The sequence below is a fragment of the Phyllobates terribilis genome, unplaced genomic scaffold (genome assembly GCF_046119375.1).
Source record: "Phyllobates terribilis strain yellow unplaced genomic scaffold, ASM4611937v1 Scaffold_22__1_contigs__length_20350403, whole genome shotgun sequence".
Lineage (NCBI taxonomy): Eukaryota > Metazoa > Chordata > Amphibia > Anura > Dendrobatidae > Phyllobates > Phyllobates terribilis.
The window spans coordinates 508,845-526,107 of NW_027362782.1; the positions used below are offsets into that span (position 1 = coordinate 508,845).

The 17,263-nt window shown below is 42.2% G+C and overlaps 1 protein-coding gene across 1 annotated transcript in view; it reads right to left on the reverse strand.

The window, feature by feature from the left end:
• The window catches only part of LOC141176270 (cartilage oligomeric matrix protein-like), a 1,029,762-nt gene that overhangs the window by 17,404 nt on the left and 995,095 nt on the right, over window positions 1-17,263 (reverse strand). Inside the window, exons 16-18 of the mRNA XM_073660229.1 lie at window positions 10,402-10,598; window positions 9,817-9,989; window positions 8,870-9,009 (exon numbers count right to left, since the gene is read on the reverse strand). Of these exons, the coding sequence (XP_073516330.1) occupies window positions 8,870-9,009; window positions 9,817-9,989; window positions 10,402-10,598 (510 nt within the window). The remainder of the gene's footprint in view (window positions 1-8,869; window positions 9,010-9,816; window positions 9,990-10,401; window positions 10,599-17,263) is intronic.

Sequence of the window (17,263 nt, forward strand, 5' to 3'; positions counted from 1 at the left end):
CTTTTTGCCTTCTTCTTGATCAACAGATTTAGGTGCAGGGATTTTAGTAATACCATAATAGTAATACAAAAATAAAACTAATTAAAAAAGTATGAACTGGTTAATTTGTAATTGTAATAGTGCAGTAATGATAAAAATAAAAATAGTAACCTAGTTCCAGTAAGTTAGTGTAGTGTTGGTATGGGGAGTACAATTGGGGGAGACAGGTTGAACTTGTTGGACCTAGGTCTTTATTCAACCTATGTTACTATGTTAAACCTTTCAGAGGTGGACTTGCTGGTGTGTTTTGGATCATTATTCTGCTGCATAACCCAAGTGCGCTTCAGCTTGAGGTCACAAACAGATAACAGGACATTCTCCTTCAGGATTTTTTGGTAGACAGCAGAATTCATGGTTCCCTTTACTACAACAAGTCTTCCAGGTCATGAAGCAGCAAAACAGACCCAGACACTACCACTACCATATTTTACTGTTGGTATGATGTTCTTTTTCTGAAATGCTGTACTTCTACGCCAGATCTAATGGGACATACACCTACCAAAAAGTTCAACTTTTGTCTCCTTAGTCCACAGAGTATTTTCCCAAAAGTCTTGACGATCATCAAGATGTTTTCTGGCAAAACTGAGATGAGTCTTTATGTTCTTTTTGCTCAGCAGTGGTTTTTGTCTTGCAATTTTGCCATGCATGCCATTTTTGCTCAGTCTGTTTCTTATGGTGGAGTCATGAACATTGACCTTAACTGAGGCAAGTGAGACCTGCAGTTCTTTGGATGTTGTTGTGGGGTCTTTTGTGACCTTTTGGATGAGTCGTCACTGCGCTCTTGGAGTAATTTTGGTTAGTCGGTCACTCCTGGGAAGGTTCACTACTGTTCCATGATTACGCCATTTGTGGATAATGCCTCACACTGTGGTTCGCTGGAGTTAAAAAGCTTTAGAAATGGCTTTATAACCTTTTCCAGACTGATAGATCTCAATTACTTTGTTTCTCATTCGTTCCTGAATTTCTTTGAATCGCGGCATGATGTGCAGATTTTGAGAATCTTTTGGTCTGCTTCACTTTGTCAGGCAGGTCTTAATTAAGTGACTTCTTGATTAAGAAGAGGTGTGGCAGTAATCAGGCCTGCGTGTGGCTAGGGAAATTGAACTCAGCTTCCCAAAGATGTGATAAGCCACAGTTAATTTATGTTTTACAGGGGGGCAATCATTTTTTTTAGAAAGGGCCCTGTAGGTTTGGATTTCTTTTTCCCTTAATAATACAGACTTTCATGTAAAAAGTGCATTTTGTGTTTACTCTTGTTATCTTTGTCTAATATTTTAATTTGTTTTGTGATCTGAAACATTTAAGTGTGACAAACATGCAAAAGAATAAGAAATCAGGAAGGGTGCAAACACTATTTCACACTACTGTATACATGAATGTACTCATCTTGTAAATTCATAAACAAGCCCATCCTGACGCGTTTTCCCCAGGTTCATCAGGGGACCCAACATACTTCTTAAAGGAATAAAAATGGGTTTGGTACCATGTTAGCCAGTTGAAAAAAGATTGGTCTCAGTGGGAAAACAAGATAAAAGGTATCATAGCTACAAGATTAATGGCTAATAAAAATAAAATAAATGTTAGAAGGCAAGCTTTCGAGACAACATAGGTCTCTTCCTCAGGCATGATATGGCAAGGTATATGAAGAAACACAAATATATGCACACAAAGAAGGAAGAAAAAAAAAGAGAGAAAGCAGATGCATGATGCATAATAAATTGACATTTAAATAAACAAACAAACTGAGCTCAGAGAGGGAATCCTTAATTGGATTCAATTAGTGGTGTGAAGTTTTATGGTCCCAATATCCATGAAAGATCATAGGCCTAGTGCCCTCCCATTTCTGGAGCAGATTCCTCAGATTTTGTAGTGAGACATAGATCCTCCTGACAGATTTATTCCTGTGTGGAGGGTGCCAAAGACTCTAATCAGTTTGCATTCCCAAACTCGTATGTGTTTTTGTGAATTTAAAGTTTCCTTTTAATATGACAACTGTTAAGGGGACAGTTGCAAACAACTTTATTAACAATGGAAAGCAACCGAACCCAGGGTCCGCGATGTAGCCTGGAGGACTGCGGCCGAACACCTTCCGAGTAAGAAGGTAAAACAACCAACTGAAATAACAATCCCCTCCGTGTTACTGCGCACCGGAACGGGAATAGGGATTCGCACTATCTCTGTTAACCGCACGAGAGATGTGCGAGAAATAATGTATCCGTAGCCCTGTTTACTGCACAGGGACTACGCAGCAGGCGTTAGGATGCGTGTGTGATTCACGCCGGCGTATATGTGCTCCCAGCCGGCGTGCTACCGGACTGAGGAATATCTCTCCACGTCGCTTACAGGTGGTGCCGGGAATACGGCGTCTGCAGACTGCTCGGGGTGTATGGCGACCCCTTTGTAGGAGCCAGACTGTAAGACGAAGCTACCTGCCTCCCTCCATCTAAGGCTGCCTATCCCCCGCTAAACCTGCCTGACAGAAGCTAAAGCACACGTGGAGCCCAAACAACCAAGCGTCCACACAATTACACCATCACAGCTCAATGACCAGAGCACATTGCCATGTTTGTGGGCGGGCTATTTAAAGATTAAGCCCTGCCCATCGTCGCATTATTGGTGACGTCACCTGCGACCAATCAGGCGGTGCCAGATCACCGGATCAGCTGACTCCCAAACCACCAATCACGGTCCGCCATGTCACGGGCATGCTCAGTGCAGTGAATCCTGGACTTAGGCTGTAGCAGCCCTGTTTCCCTCCGCAACCTACGCTTCATGTTGCTAGGAACAAAGACCCGAGAGACAACCTGTACATCTTGTGCACCAGCTAGGCATTGGGACCGACGGTGATGCTGACCAGCATCTGGACCGGAATGGGAGACCACAGAATCCACAGATGATTCTGAACCCATTTCAGATCCAGCAAACGCCTAACAACTTTCATATTGTTGATGTTGTGTCCTGGACCACAGAAATGTTGGCCAAACATCATTAGTGTAAGTTACTAAATTGCACTATAGCACTTTATTTTTTGATGATGGTGGTGGTTTTTAGAATAGTTAGTCCCAAATAGGGTCACTTAGGGATAACTGATTTTGAGTGGGGGGGCTGTGTCGAACTTAGGGTGCCAACCTCCATGGTAGGGTGAATGAGGGTGAATGCACTCCCCATCCCTTTAAGATTGTTCTTTATTTTTTCCTATTGGTATGCTTTAATAAGCCCTAAAATCACAACAAATGTATTAATGATAATTTAACAGAAAGACCAAAGAATCACTTTTCGTGAATACAGATTAGTACCCTCTATATTCTCTTGAGCATAATAATGAACCATAATAATGGTTCAGAGGGGATACCGGTCAACAGCAGTTTGTAAGATAATGGCAAACAAGAATGGGTCACCCTAATATTACTGAACACAATCTTCCTGGTCACCGTGGGTAAATCAAATATCACTGACTGTAGCGGACCAACAATAAAAAATAACCTTTCTTAATAATTTTAAATACCTAATTAATGTTTGCCGTGCTATACAACAGTCTATCCACTATATTCCACACTTTATTATAGTAGATACTAAGGCTAAGTGCCCACAATGCAGAAATGCTGTGGATTTTTCCTGAGCATTTCTGCATCTCCCTGGCAGAAAAATCGCATGTGGATTTTACATGCATTTTTTCTGCCAGGTAGAAGCGTTTGTCAAGCGTTCTTCACATACATTTCCGCATGCGGGTTGTCAAGCGCTTTTCCAAGCGATTTTAGCATCACTTGGAAAAGTGCTTGACAACTTGGTCACACTATATAAATCCATGCAACCGGCATGGATTTATATTGTGTGACCAAGTTACGATGCTGCAAATGCAGCATCAATAGTAAAAAAAAGAATAAAAATGGTGAAAAATAAAAAAATATATTATAATCACCTTCCGATGGCCCCCGATCTCCTTCTCCGGTGTCTTCGGCGGCTCGCGGTGGTGTAAAAGGACCTTCCATGAAGTCATTTAGTCATGTGACAGGTCACGCGACTGCCGATGTCAGCGGTTGCGTGACCTGTCACATGACTAAATGACGTCATGGAAGGTCCTTTTACCACCGCGAGCAGCTCAGTCTGTGGTGAACATTTGGGGGCTTTTTGATCACGCACCTCTTTACATCTGTGTCTAAAAGCTCAGTAATTTAGGGGAGGGGTCTGGTACATATTTAAGAGGATCACATTTGGGATATGTGAACCATGTTGAATGCATCTGTCCTTTGAGCTGTATCATTGCGGGCTCACCTTGTACATCTGAGAAAACCTCCCATGTGATATAAATTGTTTAGCAGCCTCCTGAGGAGCCTAAATATGGGGAAAACGCGTTGAGGCACTACTGAGGCATTTTTGAGACCTCAACATGAAGCATCCATGAGGCATTACCATCATTTTTATTGAGATAAATTTCCTTTTTAGTTATCTTCTTTGCTATCTATCAGAGTTACTTACAGTGGGCATGGAAAGTATTCAGACCGCTTTAAATTTTTCACTCTTTGTTTCATTGCAGCCATTTGGTAAATTCTAAAAAGTTATTTTTTTTATCATTAAAGTACACTCTGCACCCCATCTTGACAGAAAAAAAAACAGAAAAGTAGAAATTTTTGCAAATTGAAAAAGAAAAACTGAAATATCACATGGTCATAAGTATTCAGACCCTTTGCTCAGCATTGAGTAGAAGCACCCTTTTGAGCTAGAACATCCATGAGTCTTCTTGGGAATGATGCAACAAGTTTTTCACACCTGATCCTCTGCCATTCTTCCTTGCAGATCCTCTCCAGTTACGTCAGGTTGGATGGTGAACGTTGGTGGACAGTCATTTTCAGGTCTCTCCAGAGATGTTCAATTTGGTTTAGGTCAGAGCTCTGCCTGGGTCAGTCAAGAATGGTTACAGAGTTGTTCGGAAGCCACTCCTTTTTTATTTTATCTGTGTGCTTAGGGTCATTGTCTTGATGGAAGGTAAACCTTCTGCCAAGTCTGAGGTCCAGAGCACTCTGGAAGAGGTTTTCATCCAGGATATCTCTGTACTTGGCCGTATTCATGTTTCCTTCAACTGCAACCAGTCGTTCTGTCCCTGCAGCTGAAAAACACCCCCATAGCATGATGCTACCACCACCATGTTTCACTGTTGGGATTGTATTGGGCAGGTGATGATCAGTGCCTAGTTCTCTCCACACCTACCACTTAGAATTATCACCAAAAAGTTCTATCTTCATCTCATCAGACCAGAGAATCTTATTTCTCATAGTCTGGGAGTCCTTCATGTGTTTTTGAGCAAACGCTATGCGGGCTTTCATATGTCTTGCAGTGAGGAGAGGCTTCAGTCGGGCCACTCTGCCATAAAGGCCCGACTGGTGGAGGGCTGCAGTGATAGTTGACTTTGTGGAACTTTCTCCCATCTCCCTACTGCATCTCTGGAGCTCAGCCACAGTGATCTTGAGGTTCTTCTTTACCTCTCTCACCAAGGCTTTTCTCCCATTGATTGCTCTGTTTGGATAGACAGCCAGGTCTAGGAAGACTTCTGGTGGTCCCAAACTTCTTCCTTTTAAGGATTATGGAGGCCACTGTGCTCTTAGGAACCTTGAGTAATGCAGAAATTCTTTTGTAACCTTGGCCAGATCTGTGCCTTGCCACAATTCTGTCTCTGAGCTCCTTAGGCAGTTTCTTTGAGGTTATGATTCTCATTTGGTCTGACATGTACTGTGAGCTGTGAGGTCTTATATAGACAGGTGTGTGCCTTTCTAAATCAAGTCCTATCAGTTTAATTAAACACAGCTGGACTCCAATGAAGGAGTAGAACCATCTCAAAGAGGATCACAAGGAAATGGACAGCATGTGACTTAAATATGAGTGTCTGAGCAAAGGGTCTGAATACTTATGACCATGTGATATTTCAGTTTTTCTTTTTTAATAAATTTGCAAAAATATCTACATTTTTGTTTTTTTGCAGTCAAGATGGGGTGCAGAGTGTACATTAATGAAAAAAAAATTACATTTTTAGAATTTACCAAATGGCTGCAATGAAACAAAGAGTGAAAAATTTAAATGGGTCTGAATACTTTCCATACCCACTGTATCTAAGATACCTGCTACAGGGTTTATTAGGGCAAGCAAGGGAGAGCCATCGAGAAGCAGAGGCACCGAGGGGGTCCAAATAGAATTTTTTCTATGGGGCCCCATGATTTCTATGTACACTACTGTATGTAAGGGTCTAATATTGAAGTACTACAACAAAGAAGTGAGAAAAAAGGTACATTTTTAACACTCAAATACTGGGAATTTGTCAGTTAATTTTAATTTTCTGAAAAAAAAAAAATGTTTTCCCTGATTGTGACTCACACATCGCTAGACCATGTGATATGATAGCGGTAAGGCATTATGGAAAAGCCTGCCTGGCTGCACCTGGTCTGTGAATTTTCTGCAAAGTGTAAATGGCGGCAGGCTTTTTTTGGGAGAGGGGTAACATAGTAACATAGTCTTCCTTCAAACTTAAAAAGTAAGTCCATCTAGTTCAACCCCATGTGGCAAACACTAAGCTCCACATTGGGGAAAAAATTCCTTCCTGACTCCACATACGGCAATCAGACTAGTTACCTGGATCAACGCCCTATCAAGGAATCTAGTATATATAACCTGTAATATTATACTTTTCAAGAAAGGCATCCATGCCCTTCTTAAATTTTAACAGTGAATCACGCATTACAACATCATGCGGCAGAGAGTTCCATAGTCTCACTGCTCTTACAGTAAAGAATCCCCGTCTGTGATTATGATTAAACCTTCTTTCCTCCAGACGTAGAAGATACCCCCTTGTCCCCGTCTCTGGCCTCAAAGTAAAAAGATCAGTAGAAAGGTCTTTGTACTGTTCCCTCATATACTTGTACATAGTAATAAGATCACCCCTAAGCCTTCTTTTTTCCACAGTAAATAACCCCAAGTGTAATAACCTGTCTTGGTATTGCAGACCCCCCAGTCCTCTAATAACCTTGGTCGCTCTTCTCTGCACCCTCTCTAGTTCAGCTATGTCTTTCTTATACACCGGAGACCAGAACTGTACACAGTATTCTAAGTGTGGTCGCACTAGTGACTTGTATAAAGGTAAAATTATGTTCTCCTCATGAGCATCTATGCCTCTTTTAATGCATCCCATTATTTTATTTGCCTTTGCAGCAGCTGCCTGACACTGATCACTAAACGTGAGCTTGTCGACCACCAATACACCCAGGTCATTTTCAGTTACAGTTTTGCCGAGTGTTTTACAATTAAACATATAATTATACATTTTATTTCCTCTGTCCAAGTGCATTACCTTACATTTATCCCCATTAGAGCTCATTTGCCATTTATCAGCCCAAGCTTCTAGTTTACATAGATCCTCCTGTAATATAAAATTGTCCTCCTCTGTATTGATTACCCTGCTGAGTTTAGTGTCATCTGCAAATATTGAAATACTACTCTGTATGCCCCCTACAAGGTCATTAATAAATATGTTGAAAAGAAGGGGGCCAATACTGACCCCTGTGGTACCCCACTGTTAACTGAGACCCAGTCTGAGTGTGTTCCATTAATAACCACCCTTTGTTTCCTATCACTGAGCCAATTCTTAACCCACATACATATATTTTCCCCTATCCCCATTGTTCTCATTTTATGTATCAACCTTTTGTGTGGAACGTATCAAAAGCTTTTGAAAAGTCCATATACACAACATCCACTGCATTTCCTTGGTCCAGTCCAGAACTTGCCTCCTCATATAACTGATCAGATTAGTTTGACAGGAACGGTCCCTCGTAAACCCATGTTGATATTGGGTCATGAGGTTATTCTTCTTCAGATACTCTAGTATAGCATCTCTTAGGAAACACTCCAGGATTTTACCCACAGTAGAGGTTAAGCTTACTGGCCTATAATTTCCAAGTTCGGTTTTTGTCCCCTTTTTGAATATTGGCACCACATTTGCTATACGCCAGTCCTGTGGTACAGACCCTGTTATTATGGAATCTTTAAAGATTAAAAATAATGGTCTATCTATGACGTTACTTAATTCCTGCAGTACTCGCGGGTATATCCCATCCGGGCCCGGGGATTGGTCAACTTTAGTGATTTTTAGACGCCGCTGTACTTCCTGCTGGGTTAAGCAAGTGACATTTAATGGAGAATTTTTGTCATCACTAATCATGTTTTCTGTCATGCGATTTTCTTGTGTAAATACGGTTGAAAAAAAATCATTTAGCATATTGGCTTTTTCCTCATCCTCATCCACCATTTCACCCAGACTATTTTTAAGGGGGCCAACACTATCATTTTTTAGTTTCTTACTATTTATGTAGTTAAAGAATATTTTGGGATTATTTTTAGTTTCTCTGGCAATGAGTCTCTCTGCCTCAATCTTTGCTGGGTGGTTGGCAAATTCGTAGGGATCTGCGAATTTCATGAAATTTGACTCAAAGTTACTTCACAGTGGACGGATTTGGTAATCTCTACTGCCTACCCATGAAAGCATCAGGCATCCAATTTAACTAGGTATGCAGTTTTGTTGAGGTAATTCTATTTAAATAGGGAGGGAATGTATAACGATTGGGAGGTTAAAACCTAGATAAGAAATGTAGTGCTTCTTGTGTTGAAGTTTGAATTTCAGTAATAGTCGCTGTCACTTGTTTCATCTAATTCATGTCAAAATACAAATTTTGAGAAGTTGTGGATTCATTTTTTATAGAATTTGTATATAATTTCCAACAGTGGCTCTAATAAATGATAAGATGGAAAATCCTCTTTAAAAAAATTAGAAAACCAAATTCCAACTCACCATTACAACGATATCTTAGGTTAGACCAAATAATGTTTTCCTGGGAGAAACAAAATACTCCAAGACGTCCACCTCTCATAGTGGTGTCCAGTAAAACACCTGAATCTGCTACCAGTTCTGCACCTTCAAAAAACTTTACCCTGGAAGGAAGGAAGAGATTAAAATGAAAACGGACTTAAAGCTCAATTACTGCAGTCATGCCCAAAGTTGCAAGGTTTTAAAACAAGATAGTTTGTTGCCTGTAGCATAGTGACTAATCTGCAAGGTAGATACAGAATATGTGAAAGTCAATGCTCCCTGCATTTTAGTAACAGAATGTGCCCAAGCTGAATAGATTGTATATGATTATTTAGTGAATTACTGTTTAAAAGGATTTGTGAAAAAGTCAATAGTCTTGGCAGCAGTCACAATTACCAAAAGAAGATTCTGCATTTGCCTGGTATTACCAGCATTTGCCTATTTCCTATGCTTTCTTTTATCCTGCTAAAGCTGTAAGTTCTATTTTGCTACTAATATGTAGCAGCATGATTATTCATTTAGTATAGCAAGTGTAAAATCTTGGTTTCAACCCCTGTCTGTGCATGTTGAGCTTTGTTTGGAAGATTTTTCAGGTGGTAAAGCCACTATCTGAATGGAAACTAGAGTTGAGTAAAAAAAATTCCCGGATCTTGGGTTCAGTGAACATGTCGGTAGTACCTGGCCATTGGACCAGAGCCTTGTGAATTTCCTTGTACCTGCATCCCCAAGGCCTATTCTGATCAGTAGGCCTGCTGGCATATGTAGTGCCACAACAATGAGGTTCTTCCAAATCTTTTTTCATGAACTCTAGTGGATACCATTACTTCAAATGGAATTGCCACATTAGTCCTCAACATGGGATGTCCTCAAGAGAGCTATTGGTGGTATTTTAGAACTGGAGTTGAAAATAATGGCTATAGAGTATATACCTGATGTATCCCACTGAAGGCCTATGTTGCAAAACCCAACGGTATGAGGTCTTATCCTTCCATCCTACATTTCTTGGATCTTTCCATAATAGTTTGACTTGGCTTACTGTGTCACCTGTATGCCACAAAGAATTCCTGAGCTGTTCCCCAGGTCCAGTAGTTGATTTGACAGCCTAATGTAAAACAGCAAATGGTGTTTAATTAATTACTCCTATTTGTGTAAATGTACCATATATATGTACTTAGGAGAAGGTTAAATGTATTAAAAATATAAGTACCAAATATTAACAGATTTAGTTTCCTTAATAGTACTCCATTTTTCAAGTGTACACTAAAATGACTATATCACTATATAAACTAATTATTGTTCTTTTTTTGCCCTTTTTAATTACATTTTCACATGTCAAAATAAGTAAAATTATTAAACTGCTAAAAGCTCAGGTAACCTTCCAAAACAGGAAAACTTAATCAATAAATCTAATGTTTTGTATATCCACTTCTTCCTTTTATTTCTCTTTATCGCTGTAATTCCCCCACTCTCACTCAGACTCTTAAAATAGATGATAAAAGTAACTTTTCTTTTACCTTTAACTGAATGCCAGGTTCTGCCACAGCTCTGAAAGGGTTTGCTTGCCAATAAGTCTGTTCCATCTGTTTCCACATTACAGCATAGAAACTAGAGCTGTCCTGATAGCCAAATATAAATCCAGCATAATCATCATCTGTTTCAGTGTTAACATGAAATGTTCCTTCAAAGTCCACTCCGTTAAATGCTGTGTAACCTAAACACAGGCAGTATTAGAATGGTTATATGGGGGATATTTGCTTTGCATTACAGTCGAGTGTGTTCAAATTTTCAGTAACAAAAATCTTAAATCCATATTCACTAACACTTATTTTGCCCATCCAAACATTTGCCATATTACAATGGGATATTTACCTGTTTTAGAAGTGAGGATCCCATAAATCATCACAAATCAGTTCAAGTTAAAATATAATGCAAATGAACAAAGTACAGTATTACCCTACTATTGCTATTATTTGAATTATTTTTTGAATTCTGATTGTAGTTTATGGCAATTAGATTTGTCATGTTGGACATGTAGCATGGTTTATAAACCGTTTCATGAAAAGTTTTGTATCTACTAGTAAAATCTAACCTAGGGTACTTGACAGGACACAAATCCTTAAAAAGTAAGTATCATTTTAATTTTTGTTTACATAAAGAGTTCATGCGAAGATAGGAAACTTTGTAATGTATCTTACTATAGAGTTCTTGTTCCTGTTGTACTGGTTACACACTTTCAATCCACTAGTAAAATCTGTCTTCAGTGGATCAATGAGGTATGAGATGACAGTTACCGAACTTGCAGCAGCATGTCTTTTCTGTGTCTGTTCTGTCTCCCGTTATAGAGAGCATCTGTCATTTCATCCCTCACTGAAGCAGAATTTACCAGTGAATTGAGTTTATAATCAGTCCAGGAAGAGAGTCACAAGCCGGCGTTTATAGCAGATCAACAATGACAAGCATCGGGGTCTTCTGCAGACCCCTGGTTGTCATGCGAACCTATTGGGCTCCGCGATCATGTGACAGGGGCACCGATGGGCGGAGTTAGTGACGCGACTCCGGCATGATCATGTTAAATGCTGCTGTCAAAGATTGATCACGATTCCACCTTTGGCTGTTAGGGGCACATGACAGCTGATAGCTGATCAAATCAGCTGTCATGTGCTAGAAAAGATGTGGGCTCAGTGCTGGAGCCCACATCAAAGGGAGGCAGGCGACCAATGACATACCTTACATCATAGGTCGTGAAGGGGTTAATTAATATTAGTTAAAAAATATGGAATTAGAGGCAATCAAAAAGTCGTATGAAAAAAAAATAGGATTTTTGTGAAAATCCTCAAAACAAAAAAAAGTGATTCGGACAAAATGTCAGGTAGACCTACTCACTATAATGATGCAGATGGAGACACTCAGTGTTCCGGCAGTGTCCCATCATTTCAGGACTTGCTTTGGAGTAAAAAAAAGTGTGATCGACCACAGCTGTGTGCATGCCTAAAAAGACAGACACGACAAGAGCAGACGCCAAAGTCCAAAGTGACTCCATCTGCCTTATTATAGTGAGTGGATCTGTCGAGTGTTTTATCTGAATTGCATTTCTTGGGGACTTGAATGGAATTCCTAATGCAAGCACTCAGCATCAATCAGTGGTGTGGACAGAGTTCAAAGCTCAACATTTTAAGAACTGGTAGAAATGTAGCTGAAAAAACAGGTATTTTATCAAAACTTAAGCTAGAAACATTGCAGGAATCAGGGTCTCTGCCCTTACATCATGCTGATCTCACGTTACATGCAGTGGGGAAAATAAGTATTTGACACACTGCAGATTTTGTAAGTTTTCCCACCTACAAAGAATGGAGAGATCTGTAATTTTTATCATAGGCGCACTTCAACTGTGAGAGACAGAATTTAAAACTAAAACCCAGAAAATCTTGTATGATTTTTATATTAATTGCATTTTATTGCATGAAATAAGTAGTTGATCGCCAGCAAGAATTCTGACTCTCACAGACCTGTTAATTTTTCTTTAAGAAGCCCTCCTACTCTGCACTCATTACCTGTATTAATTGTACCTGTTTGAACTCGTTACCTGTATGAAAGACACATGTCTTCACACTCAATCATACTCCAACCTTTCCGCCATGTCCAAGACCAAATAGCTCTCTAAGGACACCAGGGACAAAATTGTAGACCTTCACAAGGCTGGGATGGGCTACAGGACAAGCAGCTTGGTGAGAAGGCAACAGCTGTTGGCACAATTATTAGAAAATGGAAGAAAAACAAGATGACTGTCAATCTTCCTCAATCTGGGGCTTAATGCAAGATCTCGCCTCGTGGGGTAAGGATGATTCTGAGAAAGATCAGGAATCTGCTCAGAACTACACGGGAGGACTTGGTCAATGACTTGAAGAGATCAGGGACCATAATCTCAAGAACACCATCCCAACTGAGAAGCATGGTGGGGGAAACACCATACTTTAAGGGGTTCTTTTCTGCAAAGGGGACACGATGACTGCACCCTATTGAAGGGAGGATGGATGAGATCATGTATTGAAGGGAGGATGAATGGGGTCATGCATCTCAAGATTTTGGCGAACAACCTCCTTCCCTCAGTTAGAGCATTGAAGATGGGTAATGGCTGGGTCTTTCAGCATGACAATGACCCAAAACACACAGCCAGGCCAACTAAGGAGTGGCTCTGTAAGAAGCATTTCAAGGTCCTGGAGTGGCCTAGCCAGTATCCACACCTGAACCCAATAGAAAATCTTTGGAGGGAGCTGAAAGTCAATGTTTCCCATCGACAGTCCCAAAACCTGAAAGATCTGGAGAAGATCTGTATGGAGGAATGGGCCAAAAACCCTCCTGGAGTAGGGGCAAACTTGGTCAAGAACTGCAGGAAACGTCTAACCTCTGGAACTGCAAACAAAGGTTTCTATACCAAATATTAACTTCTGTTTTTCTATTGTATCAAATACTTATTTCATGCTTATCTGATGACAGATAAGCACAAACTGTGCAGTATGTATTTGCACTAAGCTAATGTATTTACAATCTTCCATAAAAAAAAAACTTGGAGTGAATGCTGCAGACTGAAACCACATATAGGGCCAAAATAATCACTGCAGCCATAGATGAATTCATTGAGAGACGTAATATCTAAAATTGGGTCATTTGGTGGTTTTCTGCTGTTTTGACACCTTAGGGGTTCTGCAAATGTCGTCTGAAAAAAATATTCTAGTAAAATTTTCACTCCAAAAGCCAAATAGAGCTCCTTCCTTCTAAGCCCTGCCACAATAATTTCTGATGACATATGGGGCATTACTGCATTTACGAGAAATTGCAAAACAAATTGTGGGGTCTAGTTCCACCCATAAGTGATGAGTGTGTGCGCTCGCCACTGCTCGATACTCGATTGAGTATTGGGGTGCTGATTGAGTATTGGGGTGCTGATTGAGTATTGGGGTGCTGATTGAGTATCGCGGGTGCTTGAGAGCCTTGCTCAAGTCCCCGCCCCCCATTTTTTGCGGCTGTTAGACAGTCAATACAAATGCAGGGATTGCCGGCCTTAAATGGTAATGCCGTAGCCATGTTGGCTACTAGCATTACTATGATTGGCCAGCCGCATTGCGTCATGGGTTTTATATAAGACCTGGTGACACGTTGCTCGGCACACTCTCCTCTGGAAGCAGTTCAGGGAGAGTTGATCTAGGATGGAGAGCTTAGATTAGAGCAAGTATATAGGGATAGTTTTGGATTAGAGGCATATAGACAGGGTTTATTGCCATACAGTCCTTCTATAGGTATACTGCTGCTGCAACCTAAAAAATAAAAATCCTTTTCAGGGCTACATATTTTCTTTTCCCTAATAATACTGGATAGTTTGCAGGCATATATTATATATCTAATTTAAATTGCGCAAGGCGTAGAGTAAGGGATGGGGAAGTGGACGTGCTGCTGATGGTGCATGCAGAGGCTGAGGCCGTGGACCAGATGAAACTGCCTGCTGTGGGATCACAACAATCACGCTCATCCACAAGACCTAGCTTCATGTTCCACTTTTGTCGGGGGTGCATGACATCACTCTTGAAGTCATAACAGTGCGAAGAGGTGGTCAGTTGGATGGCAGATAAGGCTTCCAGTTTGTTTCCCAGCACCACCCTGTCTTCCACTCAGTCCAGTCTCGCTAGCAAAGATTCTGGACCTCATACATTTTAAGAGTGTCGTCAGGAGGCCCTCGCTCATAATTTTTAGAGGGTCATCATGCGACCCTCACTCTTAATTTTTCCAGGGTGTGTATGATGCCCTCATTCATAATTTTTACAGGAAGTGTATGAGGCCTACCTCTACAATTCTCTTACATATATGTATTGTAAGATGGCTGACGGACATGTCCTTGACGGGAGATATGCATCGCTGAGGTTGGCAGCTTCAGTGATGTAAAACCGGGAAAACATGCTCCAGCACACATAGTGCTGAGGGTTAATTGGGCGTAACAGGGCAGTTTTTTACGAGCAATCATAAGAGACGGGTGGGATTGGCTACTCACTTATCCCCACCCCCAGGGCGTGTGTATAAAATGGAGAGAGAGTGTCTCATTCAGAGTCTGTGGCTGGAGGTGTGGAGACCTCTAGCGTGTCTCTGTTACAGGACACTGACTGGTAGCGGGCAAACCCGCAGCACTGTATGGACTGTTTTGCTTGTTTTGTTACTTTGTGCTGGACAAGGCTATATTTCATTTACCTGGAGAGTGTGGTTTATGAAGTCCAAATAAACCCGCCTTGGACATTTTTAAAGAAACTGACTCCTGTGATTACCTTGAAAGCAGCTGAGTGAGTACCAACCCCCTTACAATTGGTGCTAGAAGTGTGGGCAGGATTCCAGGAAAACGTGTACCTGCCACAGAGATCGGTGGAAGTCCTGGATAAAGGCCACCAGCCAGAGATGTCCGGCACAATGGAGGAGCTACTCAAACATCTGCTGCAAAGCCCACAACAGCAGCACCAGTAGTACTTGCAGAGCCAGCAAAGCCTGCAGCAACAGCACTGGGAGCAGCAACAGATGCAGCAAGAGACTAATAAACTCCTGTTGAAGCAGATTCAGCAGCAACAACGGCAGATGAATCTTTTAGCGGGGGAAGTTCGCAGCAGAGAGGCCACCCCTCCCCCAACTCCAGGTGATGATTCGCACGTCAGGAAGACGGTAAGAAGAGCATTGCAAAAGATGACTCTGGGTGAGGACGTCGAGGCATTTCTGACTGTCTTTGAGAGGATGGTAGAGCGGGAGAAATTGACTCCGGAGCAGTGGTTGGAAGTGCTGGTGCCATATTTAACGGGCAAGCCGCAGAAAGCCTATTATGACCTGGCCCTGCAGGATGCAAAGGAGTTCACTAAATTAAAAACAGAAATTTTGCCGCACTTGGGAGTGACTGACTGTCAGGGCGCAATGGGTGCACCATTGGGCCTATTGCAGTCACAAACCTCCACGGTCCCAGATGTTCGACCTCCTGCACCTGGTTCAAAAGTGGTTGCAACCTGAATCTTCTTCCCCAGCATAGATGGTGTCATGGACAGGTTCATCCAGTAACTCCCGAGGTCGGTGCAAGCCTGGGTTGCCCAGGGAGATCCCCATAATACCGATGACCTGGTGGGGTTGGTGGAAAGGTACAAGGCGGTGGAAAATTCCTTGGGAATACCCGGGGTCGTAGCGTCTCCATACTGGGGTTCCCAAAAGGGTTGGACATCCAAAAGAGGGGAACTAGAGCCACATCTGGGGGTGCCCTAGAGCCCAGGAAGGGTCTGAGTTGCTGCTAAAGGTCCCGCCCAATAACATACTATGTTGGCGATGTCACACCCCAGGTCACATAGCCGCCTGGTGCCCCATGACAACTGAGCCAATGGACTGCAGCGCAGGACAGAGTTGCTCATGTTTTGCATATCCTGCCTGCAGGCATGTCTCAAGTCGGTGAATGATATGTAAGTGACTGCTCTGCTAGACTCGGGGAGTTTGGTAACCCTAGTATGAGCCACAGTTCCTCATCAACTGGTTCCGGGGAAATAGGTCGGCGTCCATTGTATCCATGGGGATGCTAAGGATTACCCTGTAGCCCGAGTGGTCATAGACAAAAACTGTGGCACCGAGTCCCATGTGGTCGGCGTAGTCAAGGACCTGTTGCACCCTTTGATAATAGGGTGGGACTTTGCCTTGCTCTGGGACTTGTGGGAGAGTATGAGGAAGTCGGGTTGTCTGGGCAACAACCAAGTCGGCGCTGATGAAACCTCATCAATGGCTGCAGCCGACGAGTCTCCCTTTTGGGTGCTTTTTGGGGATGAGGATGAGGCAGCATCCCCGGAGGCCAATATCCCTGAGCTGGAGGTGTCCAGGGGAAACTTTGGAACCGCCCAGCTCAGAGACTTAAGGGGCATTTAATAATGTAACTGTTCTTAATGGTATTGCTCAGGAGCTGGGGGCTGACACCCGATATCCGCACTTTGCCATAAATGGGGAGTTACTATATTGGGTCACTAAACTCAGAGGGGAGGTAATTGAGCAGTTACTAATGCCAGGGCCATACAGACGCAGGGTGTTAAATATGGCCCATGCGCATGTCTTGGGTGGTCATCTGGGGGTTGAAATGATTGTAGATCGTGTCCCACCTGTCAGCTGACCTCACTGGTGGCTCACTTCCGTAGCCCTTTAGTGCCTCTGCCTGTCATTGAGATCCCGTTCGAGTGCATTGCAATGGATCTAGTGGGACCCCTGGTCAAGTGCGCCAGAGGACATCAATACATCCTGGTCGTACTAGACTATGCTACACGGTATCCAGAGGCCGTGCCACTACAAAACTCCTCCTCCAAATGTATAGCCCGGGAGTTGGTCCACATC